General features: G+C 39.7%; 1 protein-coding gene across 2 annotated transcripts; it reads left to right on the top strand.

Annotated features, from left to right (window-relative positions):
* Positions 1-2,038: 2,038 nt before the first annotated feature.
* LOC111221973 (LIM domain and actin-binding protein 1-like) lies at positions 2,039-16,057 on the top strand. 2 transcript variants are annotated; one of them, XM_022745588.1, is made up of 10 exons: positions 2,039-2,114; positions 4,998-5,140; positions 5,648-5,693; positions 9,333-9,779; positions 11,947-12,001; positions 12,230-12,327; positions 12,983-13,061; positions 13,288-13,319; positions 13,427-13,560; positions 13,736-16,057. In XM_022745588.1, the coding sequence occupies exons 2-10, from the start codon at positions 5,019-5,021 to the stop codon at positions 14,850-14,852; spliced, it is 2,130 nt and encodes a 709-aa protein (XP_022601309.1). In that variant the 5' UTR covers positions 2,039-2,114; positions 4,998-5,018; the 3' UTR covers positions 14,853-16,057. The 2 variants fall into 2 exon arrangements, with proteins under 2 accessions (XP_022601309.1, XP_022601308.1); XM_022745587.1 differs by lacking the exon at positions 2,039-2,114 and adding an exon at positions 2,128-2,193.
* Positions 16,058-16,960: the final 903 nt, after the last annotated feature.

The raw sequence follows: 16,960 nt of genomic DNA, 5'->3' as shown, positions 1-16,960 counted from the left end.
TCTTTTGTGCTTTATACTTGGTTTACATGTTTGCCTGACACAAAAAAAAACAAAATCACTTTTTTAAGTTTTCTTCATTAATCAGTTATTAGAATAGGAAATAATGTCTATGGCTCTTGCATTTCAGGAAATCTTCATTTGTGTGATTAGCGATTGCTTAGCCTATGTAAATCCTCATACCCATACTAGGAACCACCATCTTGGAGCTCATAACACTGTAATGCTGGGCTCCATGTTGACTGTGTTGATGTACACCCACTTGTCTGTTTATGGTACACCTAGCTAAAAGTAATGCAGTCTAATACAACAGTCCTGCAATAAATTCTATCTTCATGAAGTTCATAATGTTCTGTCTTTGTTGAAACTGTGTTAAAACTGTGTTGATGCAACCGTATGAGCATTTTGGAAGCTGGAATTTGTGGTACTGTTGAACTGTATTGCATTATACAGAGAGGTGAGTCAGTTGTTTGGCTTACCCTCATTAGGGGTGAACAAGATAATAGGAACTGTCAACACTACACAGTTCAACAGCACCACAGACTAGCGGCCAAAATGTTCATACAGTTGAATCAGCACCTCATTAACACAGTTTCAACAAAAACTGAACATTATAACCGTCATGAAGGGAGGATTTATTAAAGGACTGTTTTTATGCATTGAGATTTTGGACTCATATATCTTTTATGAAACTTTTCAATATAGAGACAGTCAGTTGGTTTAAATCATGCTAACCCAGTTACTAGGCGACTAACAACAACAAAAAAGAGTTGGCTCATTCCCTTTTCAAATGATTGCTCTTCAGCATTGTTTTGACCTGAATGATTTTTAAGTAAAAGGAAATATGTTTTGTTATATGTTGTTTTTAATTATATCAGGTGGCAAAATCGACCAAAACACCCTTTTTCTAAGTTTAGCAATATAACAAAGGTATTGTTACATTTAGTTTAGTAGAAAAATGGACTAATGTGTAAGCTTTAGCTACTGCATAACAGTGAAACCTTTAACTCAAAAAACTCATTCTCTAAGTACTCTGTCACTGATCTAACTAAAATACTGCTCTTGGCCCCAGTTCAAAGTGATCAGTGCACCTCACCACAACAGCCTTGGAGCTGGAAAAGACACACTGCCTTGCTAAAGGACTCTTGGGCAGGTCAGATGCTTGCCAGCACTGGAGCATGAAGCAAAGGCTTCAAATTAATTTGCCTTATTTAGAAGGCAAATGTAATGCAAACATGCAATGTACCGTGCACAAGGACAACCTCATTTTATTTCCACTTACAATTAGTACTGCAAGATCTCACAAAGGTACAACAGTTTGATTTTTTCTATAGTTCTGTAGGCATCTAGCTTGTTTCTTATAGCAATGTTGCATATATGACATTTGTCCCTACATTGTTACCATTGGGAGAATGAAAATGCCTTAATCTACAGCGGCCCTGAGAGCTCAACGCACTGCAACTTAGGAAAACACATGCAAATACACAAAACACAGAAAACATCATAAATTTGACAACACGTGAAACAAAAATTAACACTGCCTTCATTTTTTAATGAAGGACTTTGAGTGGCTTTTTGTGTATGGAAGTTGTTAAATAAAGTTTATTCTATTATTATCATCACAACTATTATCATTATTATTATTATTAGTGGTAGTAGTAGTAGTAATAGTAGTATTAGTGGTAGTAGTAGTAGTAGTAGCTGTAGTAGTAGTAGTGTTATTACTATGCATTGCAATGTATTGACTGTCCATGGGGAATCAGTTGCTGCTCTGTCACACAAACTGTAAGAAAGTGGAGTTCTTCGGTATGTCTGCTTTCTTTCTTTCCTTTTTCTTCCCTCTTGGCCTGGAAAAAGAGCCGTTGTTCTTGGGAATTTCAAGGGGTGGTATGCAAAGCGCACACACAGACGTAAATGTACCAGGTAGGGGTAATGTAATACCTACGAGGTCGTTGGACCATAAAATCACATGACCTGGCTCTTCCACTCCCATGACACCTTTCTGTTCACTCCACCTCTGCCGGTCCACACCGGGCGGTGACGCAGTGGCAGCAGCAAGTGTCAGGTGTCTGAAGGTTTCACAAAAGAAGTGAGTGACTCAACGGAAGTTCGCACAGGTAAGACAAGACTCAACTCAAGGACATTAAAAATATGTGAATGACTTTAACCAGTCCTGTAAAAAAAAAAAATCCAAATGTGAGTATTTTGAAATGTTCAATAAGTCTGTGGGAGTTTAAATTTAGTCGTTGATGATTTTTTTTTTTTACCGTAACGCACGTGTTCCCAAAGAACTCTATGTCGATACTAAACCGGTCCAGCTGCTGAGTTTTTGTTCAGCTCTGGCTGTCACTTTATACCCCCAAGTCAAAACAGATCTGTATAGCTATATTTATATAACTAGAGTTTGACTTTTTTATTTTTTGTTTTACCAGAAGTCACAAACGCTTTCAACCAATGGCTAACAGTGTTATACACCTGTAATTACAGTTCTTCAAATAACATGTTGGTCGCTTAGCAAGGATGCCAGTCTTCAACATAAGTCATGTTTCCTTATTGCATCACCTCAGTACTGATCTTCCAGTTCAAACTCAGTTATTTACATTCAAACAACTTTGTTTTTTGTACTTTTATTTCTAATAACAATTGCCTCTTAGGTCAATAATGTGTTAAGCAATTATATGGACTCCTCCTTACTTATGAGTCATATCCAACTGTGTTCTGTCTACTTGTTGTTAAGGAGAACTTGTCTTGAAGTGAGGGTTAAAGGTCAGTATCCACCTTTCACTGATAACAAGTGATGGAGATCAAGCTGCAATGCTAAGATTATCAGATTTCAAAAGCTCATATTTCAGATAGCCTGTAAAGGTTCCAAGGCACCATTTGGAGTGTATAAGCACCTGCCAAAACAGGGACACCTTTGTAAAGGCAGTGTTTACACTTTCTTACCTTTGTTACCTCAGATTAATGACAATTTTATTCACTGCTCTTTTTTTTAAAGCTTGATTTCAGAGAAGTAACTCATACAATGAATTATATGATGTTGGGAGCTGTCAGTGCAAGTGTAAAGAGAAAACACAAAACAAAAACTATTGACTACCATGTGATAGTAAAGTGTTAAATTTGTTTACCGTTTTATTGTCAATGAATCAAACTTCAACCAGCACCTATGTGAATAGTGACCTATATGTCATAATCAGCGAGGGTGGTCTTTTGATTTAAACTGTTGATATTTACTCTTTTATAATACTGTGATGACAGTTTTGTTCATTTACTCCCAGGTTTCCAAACCATGTCATGCTAACGAAGTCAAAATCTAAAGCATTAAGATTGTTTTTTCATACAGGAAAAGCATGCTATGGCCCCACCCCATTCTTTATTTAAATCAGTGACATTTCCTGCTGTTGGTTTATTTTCACATGATGGCTCTGTTCACATCAGCTATTGTCTTTGTGGGCTTCTAGCGATAAGGACTTGAGTTTGATTCTCAACCCTTGTTGCTTTTGTTTTGTTCCTCCTGGCTTCCTTCAACCGTCTATGGTTTAAGGATATGCAAAAGAGGTGGACTGGCGACTCTAAACTTGGTTTACCTGCAACACCCTGGTGACCTGTCCAGGGTGTGTCCCTGCTTTTCATGCAGTGCTTGCTGGGATAGGCTTCAGGCTCCCCTGATGCAAAAGGGCTTACAAGGTAGAAAGTTAGTTAGTTAAAAAGTTAACTAACAAAGAGCATGCAGCATTTCCATCAAATTACAGTGTTTTTGTGCTTCAACCCAGGTTCTCATTTAATAGTGACTATTGACATACAGCTGATCAATTGAAAAGGTAAACTAACCTGTCTGTCAGGCCTCAAAACCTGTGACAACAGTAATCAGCTCCAAGCTATTTGGACATAAGAAACCTAATAAAAGTAGTTGAGCAGTGGTTCATGCTTCATATCATTGTGTTGAGTCTAATGAGGGTTTTTCTGCCCATCTAGGAACCCCTAACACTAGCTCAACAGAAATGAAAATAATCAAAAACAATTATATATAATTACATATTGTTAATGTATAATATGTGTAGTTAAATATTGCATAAACCTACATATGCAAGTCTGTAGGTAATACTGTCAGAAGTGTAGTTGTATTTGACTGTTGAGTGTTAAGAATCAGGGTTATGTTGAAACTCAGTTCAGTCCAAAGTCCTCACTACTACTTGTCTGTGTTGTCACCAGTATCACTTTGTGTCTGAGTGATGATGTAATAGGTGCAACTGAGTGAAAAAGCCCAGATAGCAAGAGAAATGATTACTGAGTCTATCAGCTGTGCACAGCAGTGATTTAAATACATGTCTGAGCACAAACTGTATCAGAGGCTCATCATCTCTCTGTAGCACTTATTTAAATGTGAGTTTAAGATTGGGAGTGAAGTTATGGAGAAATTGTGTGTTATGGGACTCTCTGGTCCGCCATGAATGTTGCCCTTGGTGAGTTATCCCTATGATGATAATGTGCTCACACTCAGCTTTGCGGTTTGAAGTTTGCGTTTCCATCTTGCAGTCAAGCGGCACAAACTAGAGCACAAGTTCGAACATGTTGACTTGGGTCTTTGAAAGCATAACTGTATGAGCACCGATACAGTATGTGCATGCACTATGGTATGTATGTCTGGTAGTGGGGGGGTGGGACAAGTGGTAAAGTGACAGAGTATGTTTTAAACAAAACTGGACTCTGGCAAAAACCTTCTGAAGGGTTTGTACACGTCAAGATAGATTCTAGCCTTGTTTACCTATAAACAAAGGTTTTTTTTGTCCTATGTAAATCTTGTCTATTGTTGTCATTCATTAGTGTCAGCTGGGTGGTCTCTATTGTCTAAAGCACACAGCTAGTAGATGTCAAGTTGTCTTTGAGATGAAAAGACTGGACTGCCAACAAATGCAGACAAGAGGAGTTAGAGGACCAGTGGAGAGTGACAACACGTGTTATAATACAAATCGCTTACAGTGGGTGTGTTTGTGTTTCAGGTACTCAGGTCGTTGGCAGAGATGGCAACCGGTCCATTCAATCGACGGTCCTGGGCGACACAGTCTTTGCGCGTCACTGCGAAGGAGCTGTCACTGGTCAGTGGCCGAGGGAAAAACACAGCCATTGCTGAACGCTTCTCCAAGTGAGTAACACATGGTTTTAATGAATGTTCGCTGTTAATATCTATTTGTGAAACTGTATCTGTAATACAAGAAATTAAGTCTAAATACATTGCTAGATAATGCTGTCATCCCAATGACTTACATAGCTGACAATGTATTGGCAATGAATGCAAATAAAACTTAGATAAATCATAAATATTTCATGATTTATTGTTTGTGTTGCATAGTGCTACATACAACATACAACATACCTTTATTGCAATGGCCCTTTAATCAAAAAAAATATTACCCACTGAAAGTGTAGAAAATGATAACTGAAAATAAATTAAAATCATATCTAGGCAAAATACAAAAATACAATCTAGAATAAAACATTTCAAAACTATACTAGAACATTTTCATTGTGTTCATTTCTTGAACACCTCACAAGTTTTTAGAAAGAAGAAATGTGATGATTTCTAGGAAAGTAGATCTTCTCTGTTTTGTTTTGAGTCACCAGAGGTCAGTGTTGTTTCCTTCTCTTTAAGGTACCAGAGAGCTGCTGAGGAGTTAAGTACAGAGAAGAAAAAAGGAGTAAGTTTTCTGTTGAGCTTTTTGAGCAAGGATGTTAGACACATTTAATTTAGACATCTCTAACTTAGTGATTATGAAAGGTACAACTGTTCCTGAATTTGTTGCATGAAAGACAAATGAAGACTATAAATATTAAATGGTTCAGTAGATAAATTGTAATTCACGGTTTTAAATCTATGGTACATCTCGTTCACAGTGTTTTGATGAGCCTCTCCTAGCAAACTAAATGATTAAATGAAGTGTGTGTGTGTGTGTGTGTGTGTGTGTGTGTATATGTGTGTGTATATGTGTGTGTGTGTGTGTGCGTGCTGCATGTCTTGCCTCACTTGCTCAGTAGTTGCTGATGGTGCTAAACTAATTACTGCATGTTGAGATGAGGCACACACACACACACACACGCACACACACACACACACACACACACACACATACACACATACTCACCATGCCAACATACTGTCTGGGCCAAATGTCTTGTCCAGGCTGACCTCTCATTGGCCACTTGTTGCAGTGGGCTGGCTATCAAACCCATAATCCTACTTTAGTGTAATCCCCTCTCTGTGTTTCCAACTGTAGGTTAGCTGCTTTGTCAGTGTGAAAGACTGATAAACAAACCTGGATTGAGATTAAATGAATTACTGATTAGATAATACCATGAAGAAATACAAGGTAATGTTGCTGTGGTTGTGTGTCATATTTTGACGGTTTGCCAGTGTGTGTGAGCCAGATGTTTAAAAAAAATGTTAGCTTCTTTAGTCTTTGTTTAATGGTCTGGCTGGTAAAGACACTGTCAAGAAGGCTTTGATTTTAACTCCTGCTGATGCGTGATATGATTTGTAAACGTAACATTCCTGTATTTCTCCCTTAGAAGAGGCAGTACTTAATGGACATAACTTAAAATATGCTCTGAAGGCAGATTTATGTTAAGCAACACAAGTTCAAGTTGTCAGGGTCATTTTTTATGCTTATTCACATTTTTATTATGATTTATCATAGTTCATAATAATTTTCAGGAACCTATAGTATGTGTGGTCATGGACTGATACCACTTTTACAGGGATATGAAACAACTCTAGTTAAAATATTTGAGGATAACACCACTGATGTGTCTGAGCCAAGTTTGCATGAGAGCGTAAAAGACCATCTGTCTGTCTTAATGTGTGTGTGTGTGTGTGTGTGTGTGTGTGTGTGTGTGTGGTGTGGTGTGGGGGGGGGGGGGGGGGGGGGGGGGGGGGGGGGGGGAGGGGGGGGGGGGGGGGGGGGGGGGGGGGGGGGGGGGGGGGGGGAGGGGGGCAGACCAAATTTGTTTAAACACCAAAAGAATTTCTTGGTTACATCTTCTCAAAATGCTGCCTCTCTCTGTTTTATGGCATTCAAACCTAATCATATTGGAGTTTTTGGAGCACGCTTTGGGCTCTGGTTATCTGTCATTATTGCCGTCATTTTTAGAGTAAATGACTGATCCTAATATATATAACAGATTAATTGATTAATTAAAAATAATTGTGTTTAGAACCTGAGAAACTTGTTTTGTCCCTATTGTCCACCAGAATTTTCATTCGGCGTAGTAACTTGGTTTAAAAGAAAGTTACCCTCACAATCATTCATGGTGCATGTTCCTCCCTCATCCGTAGAATCTGCAAACAGTCTTGACACGATAAAAATTGATCAGTTGATCGATCAACAAGAATAACTGTGTTCAATCTGTCTCAATGTGGGTCAGAACAGACTGGGTCAACCAGTGATCAAAAAAACACAAGGTGTGTTTGGTGCAGTGAATCTATTAGTGCTTTGGAGCATTCACAATGTATATAATCTCCTTCATTACTGCCTTTACGTATGTATGTATCAATAATGTCAATTTCATCTCCACCTTGTACAGAAAGCAGTTGCATGTATTATAAAATGTGTCACACAGTTTTAGTCAGCTTTATTATTAACGTGACATTTTTAGCAATTACTTGTAAAGCTCAGAAATGTATGGCCCCAAAGCTAAACTATGTGACTCTTCTGATGCAAGACTCAAGTCCAGAACTGACAGAGGATCTGTCATTTGAGTCTGTGTTTTGTGGAACAGGTTTCCCAGTGCATTTCTCGCTCACTCTCTCTGTCTCAGAGTACTGTTTAAAATTCTGTATAAAACTCTGTTAAGACTCATTCACGTGACGAACCTTTGAATGGCTTTTGTTTGTCTTTTGTTCTCCTGGTCTTTTCCTTCCATCTTGTCTTGTATTTGCTATTTTGTGTCATTTTTTGCCTCTTCTAAAACCATGGCACAGATAAGTGCTATGTAGACATAGTGTTTCATAGAATTATCTTCAGAAATCATTCAAGGGTGGAAAAATGTCAAAGCCGACGCAGCAAACAAAGAGTTAACTTTTTCCTGAATGTATCATTTCCTGCTCTGGTTTCCTGGGTATTCTGACTCTCTCATTCACTTTCCTGGTGTTAAAGGGGCTGGGCTAACTCTTACAAGCAGATTTTGTCTAGCTGCTAACATCTGGGAGAGCTCTACCTCTCACTGTCTCAGCACACTGACCTGTAGAGAAGGACCAACCAAAGGACTCTCACTTTCCTTGCTGTCTAGTTGTGGCCGCTCCATCGCATTCACTGAGGTTTCTTTCTTTTTTCTATTTGCTCAAAAAACAAGGAACAATCTTCGTCACTGACCAGTTCTTTCTGTCCACCCTGGACTTGCCTCACAAAGACAGTAATTGTGCCTCCTTTTTTTGTCCACTTTGGGGTTTTTCTCCCTTTTGTTCAGTCCTTTAGGCTCATGTTCCTATTTCTTTATTCTTTGCTCTCTCTCTGTTTTGTCTTTGTTTGTTTGCGCCTTAATACAACTTATTTTTAGATTTATCAGATTCAGTTGATGTACTAATACGATAAGGCAGTGTTTTTGTTTGTCGTGTCTAACCATCTCTAAATTAAGTTTAAAGTGTATTTGTAGTTTGTTTTGTGAGGAATTGTAGTTTTAATATTATAATAGTGTTTAAATGTTCCCTGCTGACCTGACTTCAACCAGGAAGCTTGCCAACAAAAACTTCCACTGCTCACTAAGATTTATTAGTTAATTAGTTCACTTATACGATTGTGATTTATTCTTATGTCCAGATGCTCTTTCTTCAACGTGTCATTCCTCTTTTATGATTAAGGAAGTTCCTGCGGGTCATACGGCAGTAGTGTGCCTCCTGTTGTTCTGTTGTGCTGTTTGCTGCTTGTTGTCATGAATGGCTGAGTGGTGAACAGAGCCCTCCTCAGTGTTTTTTTGGGAAAGGTGAAGTTGTCGTGTGGAAAGGAATGCAGCTGAAAAATCTGCCTGCACGCTCAGCCTTGCCAGTCGTTGCATTCAGCAGCCGCAGCAAAACATCTATTTCCTGGACCAACTTTGAACAGCTGTTCACCTAATCTGTCAGTGAAGCCAAGTTCAGACTCTGGCATTTCCTTTATTCCATTGTGCTGCTGTATGTTTGGTACAATATATGCTTTGTGGCCAAATGGAAATACTTGTATAATTTAGCATGTATGGAGAATGAAAGAAATTGCTTTTGAGTGACAGTGTTTGTGAAATCCTTTTCATGTTAAGTTTGGCATGCTCACAATTTAACTGCCTTTAATTTCTTCTTCTCTTCCTCACAGTCTTTTGAGAGTGCGACGCCCTCCCTGCGGTCAGGCAACCTGAGTGCTCTTAAGAAGCGCTGGGAGCAATCGGAGAACCTTGACCGCAACAAACCATCGTCCTCCGTCCCACCTTCAAGCCAAACTAGCTCTCGCTGTAGGCCCCCTGCCCTCGCCAGGCCTCCTTCTATCAGTGAAACCCCCCTTCCATTAAAGAGCCCTGTCCTGCTGACTGCTCAGGGAGGTCAACCCACAGCCAGTCGTGTCCAGCAGTCCTCAGCAGCTCCTGAAGCATCCAAAGCTGAAGAACAGAGAGGGATGGACAGGGATGAGGTGACACACAGTGAAAGACCTGAAAAACTTGAAGAGCAAGTTCCAACCAGTCCCTGTGCCTCATATGAAAAACCCAGAGTGCCACTGAACAACCTGAAGATGAAGTTTGAGAGGGGAGAGGACAACATGGGAAAGGTAAAACATTTAGGTCTTGAGGCGCTATTATTTCTGTCCATCATAAGTAAATCACAGCAAAAGGCAGTTATAGACAGATATAGTGTTGAAAGGCGTCACTTCCTCCTTTTGCAGACTCTTCTTCTGGTATATTTGAGACACAGTGTGATGAACATGTGAATAAGCACCACGACTTTCCCTCACTATATTGATAATTGCATTATTTAAATACCTAGAAAACTGCCACAAAGGTTTTCAGTTTGTTTAAACTTTAAGCATTAATTATGATCATATTTGTTTGTGTGAATACTTCACGAATGAGGCTTGTAGTCTCGACTGCTTTAACAGCTGTGCATCTATTGGCCATGTTTCTCAGGCATTAACTGTAACCACGATGGTGGGATTTATTGTACTGATGTTGAGCAGTTCTTGTAAAAAACTGGTGTATTTTCTGAACCCCTCTCAAGAGGAAAGTCATAATATTTTTCTCACTAACTCTGTGTTGTATAACCTGAAATTGCTTTTGCGACCATGATTAATTTTAATCCTTGAAGGAAAACCACTTTGATTGTAATTTAAAAAGCTTATTACTACATACCTTGTAGCAATAAGTCACCTATTACTGACCATGATGGTATCTCTCCCATTCAGCAGTGCTACCTTACTACCAGGGTCCTGTCTTTCACCCTGCTTTCTGTGCAGGGATACTCTCTGCTGAGCTTAGTGATGTGATTTTCCCTTCATACACAGTTTCTTTTTACATGCATTCTTCCCAGTGTTCTCTGTCCCTTGTATTTCCACCTGGAATTTGCCTCATCTCTCCCCCACCCTCTCTCTCTCTCTCTCTCTCTCTCTTCATCCCTCTCAACCCAAAACAACAAGCACTCTACTCTTCACCTTCCACAACAGAGGAATGCAGGAACATTCCTGACCTAGGGCTGTTTCATTCTTCAGAGGATCACCTCTCTAGAGCAACTGTCTTTATCTCACTTTTCATTAGCCACAGTGTGTTTCCTACATTCCCCAACAGTCCTGGCCTTCAGTTTAGAGGGTTTTTGTGTGTGTGTGTGTGTATGTGTGTGTGTGTGTGTGTGTGTGTGTGTGTGATGTGTGTGTGTGTGTGTGTGTGTGTGTGTGTGTATGTGTGTGTGTGTGTCATGCTGTGCAGTTCTGTGTATGTGCTTCAGCTTTAAATTAACATTCAAAATCACATGAAAGTGAATTCTTATCCTGTCGTTTTCCTTAACTTGCACTACGTCACTTTTGCCATGGTGTCAAGGTTCTCCAGTTCTGGAAGTTGCGTTTAGTAGTATGACTAACACCATTACGTCACCAGTAGGTTAGACGAAGTGAAACATTTAATGGTGAATGTTTACCAGCTAGACCAGCAGCTTTATAACACTTGGCTGAGGAAGATGGTGCCACTACAGGACTCCAAAGTTCCAGTGAAACAGCCTGAAGAAATGAGCTGTTTTAACTGGCCAAAAGTCTTTTCTGCTCATGTGCGTACAGGATAACTGCGGAGAGGAACTGTCTGGTTTACTCATTAGCATTGGTGACACGTGGGCATGCATGCACACACATATGTAGCTCATTCTTTGCAGTAAAATGCAATGGAACAGTTTTGGTTGTCGTGACTGCAGGTCAAAGGCATGTTGGTGTCTGTCCAGGTAAATTCTCTGCACTCTAGTATTAAATGGAGGACTGGAAACGACATCACCTTTACTTTGCTTCCATTTTTCTTCTGTAACTAAACTTCTACTACTTCCTTTAAAGATGTTTATTTAATGCAGAGCATGATTTCTGCTTTAGCTGTATGATTTTATGAGAACACGACCACTTCCTATTCTCTACATGTTAAACACTGCAGGCTCATGCTGTGGTCATGTTCCTCAACACTGTGCTGACCTGTGTTAAGCTTTCACATCAGTCCTGATGACTTGTCATTAAGGCATGGGAAACAGTTCAGGCAGTGCCTCACATACATGACCAGTGTATGTCTAAATTAGACCTCACTTTTGTGGAATTGGTAATGTTGGAATGATAATGTTGGTAGTAGTGATCCACCACTCGGAGATCACTAGTGGTACTAGTGATATCTGCCGACAGGGCTGGTGCATACAGGAGTTTGTAGTACTGATTTAGTAAACCAACCCTCTGATCCCATCAATCATTTTTGCTCTCACAGGGCAGCAGGACAACACTACGCAGTACTTCATCAGACGACATGGACCAACGCGGTGGTAAGGAGAAACACACTCATGCACACAGAGTACACAAGTAATTCACTGACTTCAGGTACATGAACTTAAATGAATTTTCAACTCATACCCTGTAACCTTCAATCAGGAATAATGCTGAACTGATGAGCAATCGTTGTTTGTTGCAGTGAAACGAAGACACAGTTTTCATGTGGGTTCACTGCAGCATAATCAGTCAAAGCGTAAGTGTGAACTTCTCTTCTGCTTCAGGTCTGTCTCCATCTGACAGAGTGCTGGAGTCGACGTCCCTGAGGGAGAAGATGGCGAAATACCAGGCTGCTGTTTCTAAACAAGGCACAGCACGATCTGTGAGTTCATACAGCAGGAGCTGATTTAAGAAAAAACACCTTCTAAGTACAAACATATAGTAGCTCTAAAGTATGTTTAAGAGAAGTGTTAAATGTGTTTTATAAATTGAGATTTTACTGGCTCTTGAATAAAATTTTATAATAAAAGACCCATATGAAGCAGTTTCATTAAACAACAAAGCTTAATTGCATCATAACAGCAGTTTAAAACCAAAATCATAGCCACAGCCAAATGTTGTTAATGAACATATCAATTAAAAAATCTTATCTATAAAAAATCTACTAACTATATACTGTATAGTGTATTAAGAAATATGGATTCTCTGAATTCTTTTAATAGTTTTAAAATAACATACATTTTTAAATGTGTATCAAGAAACTTAATTAGTCCTTTCCAATCGTAAATAACTGTTGTTATCAATGAATATATACATGACATTTGAATGAGCTCTGACCAAATCTTTAATAAGCCAAAAGCAAAGTTTGCATTGTAATGGACACAGCAGTGTGTATTGAAGATTTATGGTTCTTTCTCTCTATCTATCCGCTTTGCTCCCTTCCCACCTCTTTAATCTCTTCCTTCCAACTTACTCCAGAAATAACAGCCAGTTAACAGAAGATTTTGTTTTCCTCTTTTTCTTTGTGTTTCCTCCAGGGTGTGGCCCCAGAGGTGGCTGCTCCAAAAACATCTGCAACTGTTCCTCAGAAACACGTTCCTGCACTTGAGTGCAATGGTGAGTCTTGGTGGATAGCTGAAGGACAATTATTTCCACATAAATATTATTTATGCAGTAAAAAATGTAATATGAAACTTGAAATAGAACATCGACTACACTGATATACCTGGATTACTTTGGCACCTAGAATGCGATCTAGTTTGATTTGATTGTCCCTCTCAGTGGATCTTAGTGGCTTCTGAGGAGCAACGGACAATTACATTTTGTGTTTTGTGTATTTTAGGTGAGAATGGCGAGCCATCCAAAGCATCCAGGGTGAGTCAGTCATCACAACATGCAGGAGACATGCATGAATCATTAGTAGAAATCCAATTTCAACCCCTGTTGATTATGGATAAATGTGACTGCATTTTTCTGTTTAGAAGTTCTGCCCACCCGTGAGGGAGACGTGCGTCGCTTGTTTAAAGACAGTGTACCCTCTGGAGAGACTGGTGGCTCATCAGCAAGTCTACCACAAGAGCTGCTTCCGCTGTGTTCACTGCAGCACAAGGCTCAGGTTAGTCTCTCATTGTCAAGTACAGTATACGCTTCATTCTTGTTTGACATCATATCTTTTGATGAAAGTATACTTCAAGTGCCTCCTCATTGGGTGAATGTTCAAGAACCGCAAACAGGACAATCTTTTTCTTCTCCTGAAGCAAATTAACATCTTTGCTACTCTCTGTTTCTAGTCTTGGGAACTACGCCTCTCTACATGGTAATGTTTACTGCAAGCCCCATTTCAGTCAGCTGTTTAAAGCCAAAGGCAACTATGACGAGGGCTTTGGCCATCGCCCTCACAAGGAGCTGTGGGAACCTCGAGTCGATGGAGAAGAAGGTGAAGAAGTGGTGAAGCCAAAAGAACCAGAGGAACCGGTGGAACCGGTGGAGCCGGTGGAACCAGTGGCAGTTACGCGTCCAGCTGAGAGCATCTCCGACACACAGCCGACCCAAGCTGTGGAAACATCCCCACAGGTAAAAGTTACAGACATGACCGCCTTACTGGAGACACGCGTGCAGACAGATGCCAGCTCCGGTGAGAAACATCAGCCTACAGAGAGGCCAGCTGAGACACGCAAGCTGAGGATCGCTTGGCCTCCTCCGGCTGGTGAGAGCCAATCTGGGACAGCAGCACTTAGTCCAGTCACAGAGGGAGGGACCTCAAACCGACCCTGGAGAGCCAAGTGGCCCCCAGAGGAAGAGGTAGCATCATCCTTCCAGAGCTCGGAGCGGGTTGAGCTGAAGAGCCTGAGGAGGAGCTCTTCCCTAAGAGAGCGCAGTCGGCCTTTTACAGTCGCAGCTAACCCCAGACCTGCAGCCAGTCTGGCACCCAGGGAGCCTCGTCGCCCTCTCAAGTCCCTACTGGAATGGAGAGCATCATTTGAGGAAAAAAACCCATCGGAAAAATCACCCAAAGAAAATAAAGCAGAGCAGCAGCAGGTGAAACAGCAGGAGAAGAAAGAGCAGAAGGTGCCTCAAAGTGAAGACCCAGCAAGTGCAAGCGAGACCATCTCAGAGGAGCACGTGGAGACTCTGCACAAGCGGCAGGAAGAAAGAGACGAGCAAGTACAGAAAGAAAACATCTCGGCGTCAGCAGTAAAGACGGCTGTGGAAGAGGGCTCTCTGAGAAGCATCTCTCCAGATATCTCACCGTCCCCCTCTCCACCTCTGCAGCCAAAAGAGAACCGCGCCTCCCAGGATGTTGGCTTCTGGGAGGACGACAAAGAAGGAAGTGATGCTGAGGAGCTGAGTGCAGAGGATATAATCAAGAGGAACCGCTACTATGACGAGGAGGACTCCGACTCATAGGAATATCTTGTCAGTTTTGTTTTCTCAGTTTAGTAGTAATAGCTTATAAATTTAGCTTTGCCAGATTTTAGTGTTTTGAGAGGTTCAGCAATGAGTAAAAGGTGTGTGTGTATGTGCATATATGATTCAACAACTGCCTTTAATTACTAAAGTACAAATGTTTTTTTTTTACATTTTAATTATATACTGTAAAAATATCTAAAACAGCTTTTATATGACTCCTGATTATACTGGAAGGTGGGAATCTATTAAAGTCAATCAGTGCATTTCTGGATCTCATCTTCTGATAATTATATGCATCATTAGTGATGTATTATTTTCAGGTGGTGTGTCCACAAAGCATTATACTTTGTGACACATAAAAGTGCTTTTTAATTGTATTGTTTTGCCCTTCCTTTATTGCAGAACAGACCTTCACAAATTTCCGTTTCTTATAGCTTTTGTTTTTACAAATTGCCAGCATCGTACAGACCATGTCTTCTCTCAGGGATGAAGACACTGTCCCACACGTGCAGCTGCCTTCGTATGGTCTTCGTCTCATTGGACTCAGTACTGTCCTACTATGGTTTTACTTTCAGCCTAGTTTGATATTACTTTGAATTCCCCTCCTACGGCCAAGTTGTGCCAGTTCACATGGTGTCAGTTTAATGCTTTGACTGTTAATGAGCCTTTACCTTTTCCCAGCACCTGAATAATCATAAGATGCACATACAGAGGAATCACTCAGCAATAATAACTCTATCCTGCAGGGGGCTCCCTGGTTTTGTAAAATTGCAGCTGGAGCTGTAATGACAAAGACGTTTTCTTAATCGTATGTGTAACTGTGTGAAATAGCCTTGGTATATTATCTGGTGGGAGTCAGAACCTTTCCACTATAATTCTGTCAGAAAAGCTTTACATTTATTTACATTTTTTTGTAACATGTTCCTGGTTAAAACTGTTCTAAACACCATTACCACAGCAAAAGGAGAAAATACAAATAAATAATATAAAATTTCAATCTAATCGTTCAACATATGTCATTTCTTTTGGCCTTCTGGATTTGTGTTGACAACATGTGTTGTCAAATGCAATCCGATTGATATTATATGTAAAACACTTTGTATTTTATAATGTGCTATGGAATATATGTTTGCACTGTAGAATATTTTTAAAAATAACAATTTGTATACTGACACATTGGGTATTACAGTTCTAACTGTGACTGAAACACAATTAAAATGTATCAATAAGAAAATCCAGAGTTCCCACAAAGCTGATAGTGTCTTTTTCATGATGCGTCTGTAATAGCTATTAGATTTACTGTTCTCTTGTTTTGTCTTTGGTGAGGAACAGTTTTAGATATCATGCACATTGAGGTGAACCAAACAGGGACATGGTTCTTTCACACTATAGTCAGAATACATTACCTTTCTTACGTTACATTCATTTCGATTTGAGAAGAGTCATGATACATATTAAGCCAAAGAAAAAAAATCACTCTTAACTGGATGATCTTCCTCAAAGAAATGGGTTTAATTGATTTGAATTTGAATTTTTGCGATCTTCATACTCTTTTCTTAAGACACCATGAATCGCTGTTAATCTACAACTACTTCTGTTGTAGTTAAATACTATGTATTTTAATATTTTTCAAATATCCGAGATGTTGACACAAATGAAAACAAGCAAACGATGCCAAGGATTATTAAGGGTTTAAACTTTAAATGCTTATGAAGCTAATATTTATTTTACATAATTTGGGGTGTGAAAGATTTTGCCTCCATTAAAAAAAATCTAAGAGAAATTAATTTACATCTAAAGCACAAAATGTTATTCATATTAAACTTGACAGGAATAAAAAAAGATGAAAATGGAGTCAGCAGTGCAATGAATGTGAACATTGCTTTTAATTATTTTTGGCATGTTTATCCGATTGCTTTAAGTGTAAAGAGACAGAATGGATGAGAGAAAAGTCAACATGATACAAAAAACAAACAAGACAGGGAGGGACTGAAAGATAACCTGATTACATTAAACTTGATTCAAAAATATCAAAGAAGGGATCACTGTGAGTAGCATGTCGCAGATAAGCAGCAGCAGCAGCAGCAGAGGACCATTATTAGCTC

Source organism: Seriola dumerili, unplaced genomic scaffold (genome assembly GCF_002260705.1).
Source record: "Seriola dumerili isolate Sdu_G_001 unplaced genomic scaffold, Sdu_1.0 BDQW01000088.1, whole genome shotgun sequence".
In the NCBI taxonomy this organism is placed as follows: Eukaryota; Metazoa; Chordata; class Actinopteri; order Carangiformes; family Carangidae; genus Seriola; species Seriola dumerili.
The sequence above is the reverse complement of the archived record's forward strand: the minus strand, read 5'-3'. Positions and strand labels throughout refer to the sequence as shown.

What these genes read in the sequence shown, in the direction of transcription:
- LOC111221973 (XM_022745587.1), top strand. Translation starts at nt 2,155, where the DNA reads ATGACTTTAACCAGTCCTGTAAAAAAAAAAAATCCAAAT. An exon ending in ATTGCTGAACGCTTCTCCAA is followed by an intron (nt 5,141 to 5,647) that starts GTGAGTAACACA and finishes CTTCTCTTTAAG; the next exon opens with GTACCAGAGAGCTGCTGAGG. An exon ending in CACTGCAGCACAAGGCTCAG is followed by an intron (nt 13,561 to 13,735) that starts GTTAGTCTCTCA and finishes CTCTGTTTCTAG; the next exon opens with TCTTGGGAACTACGCCTCTC.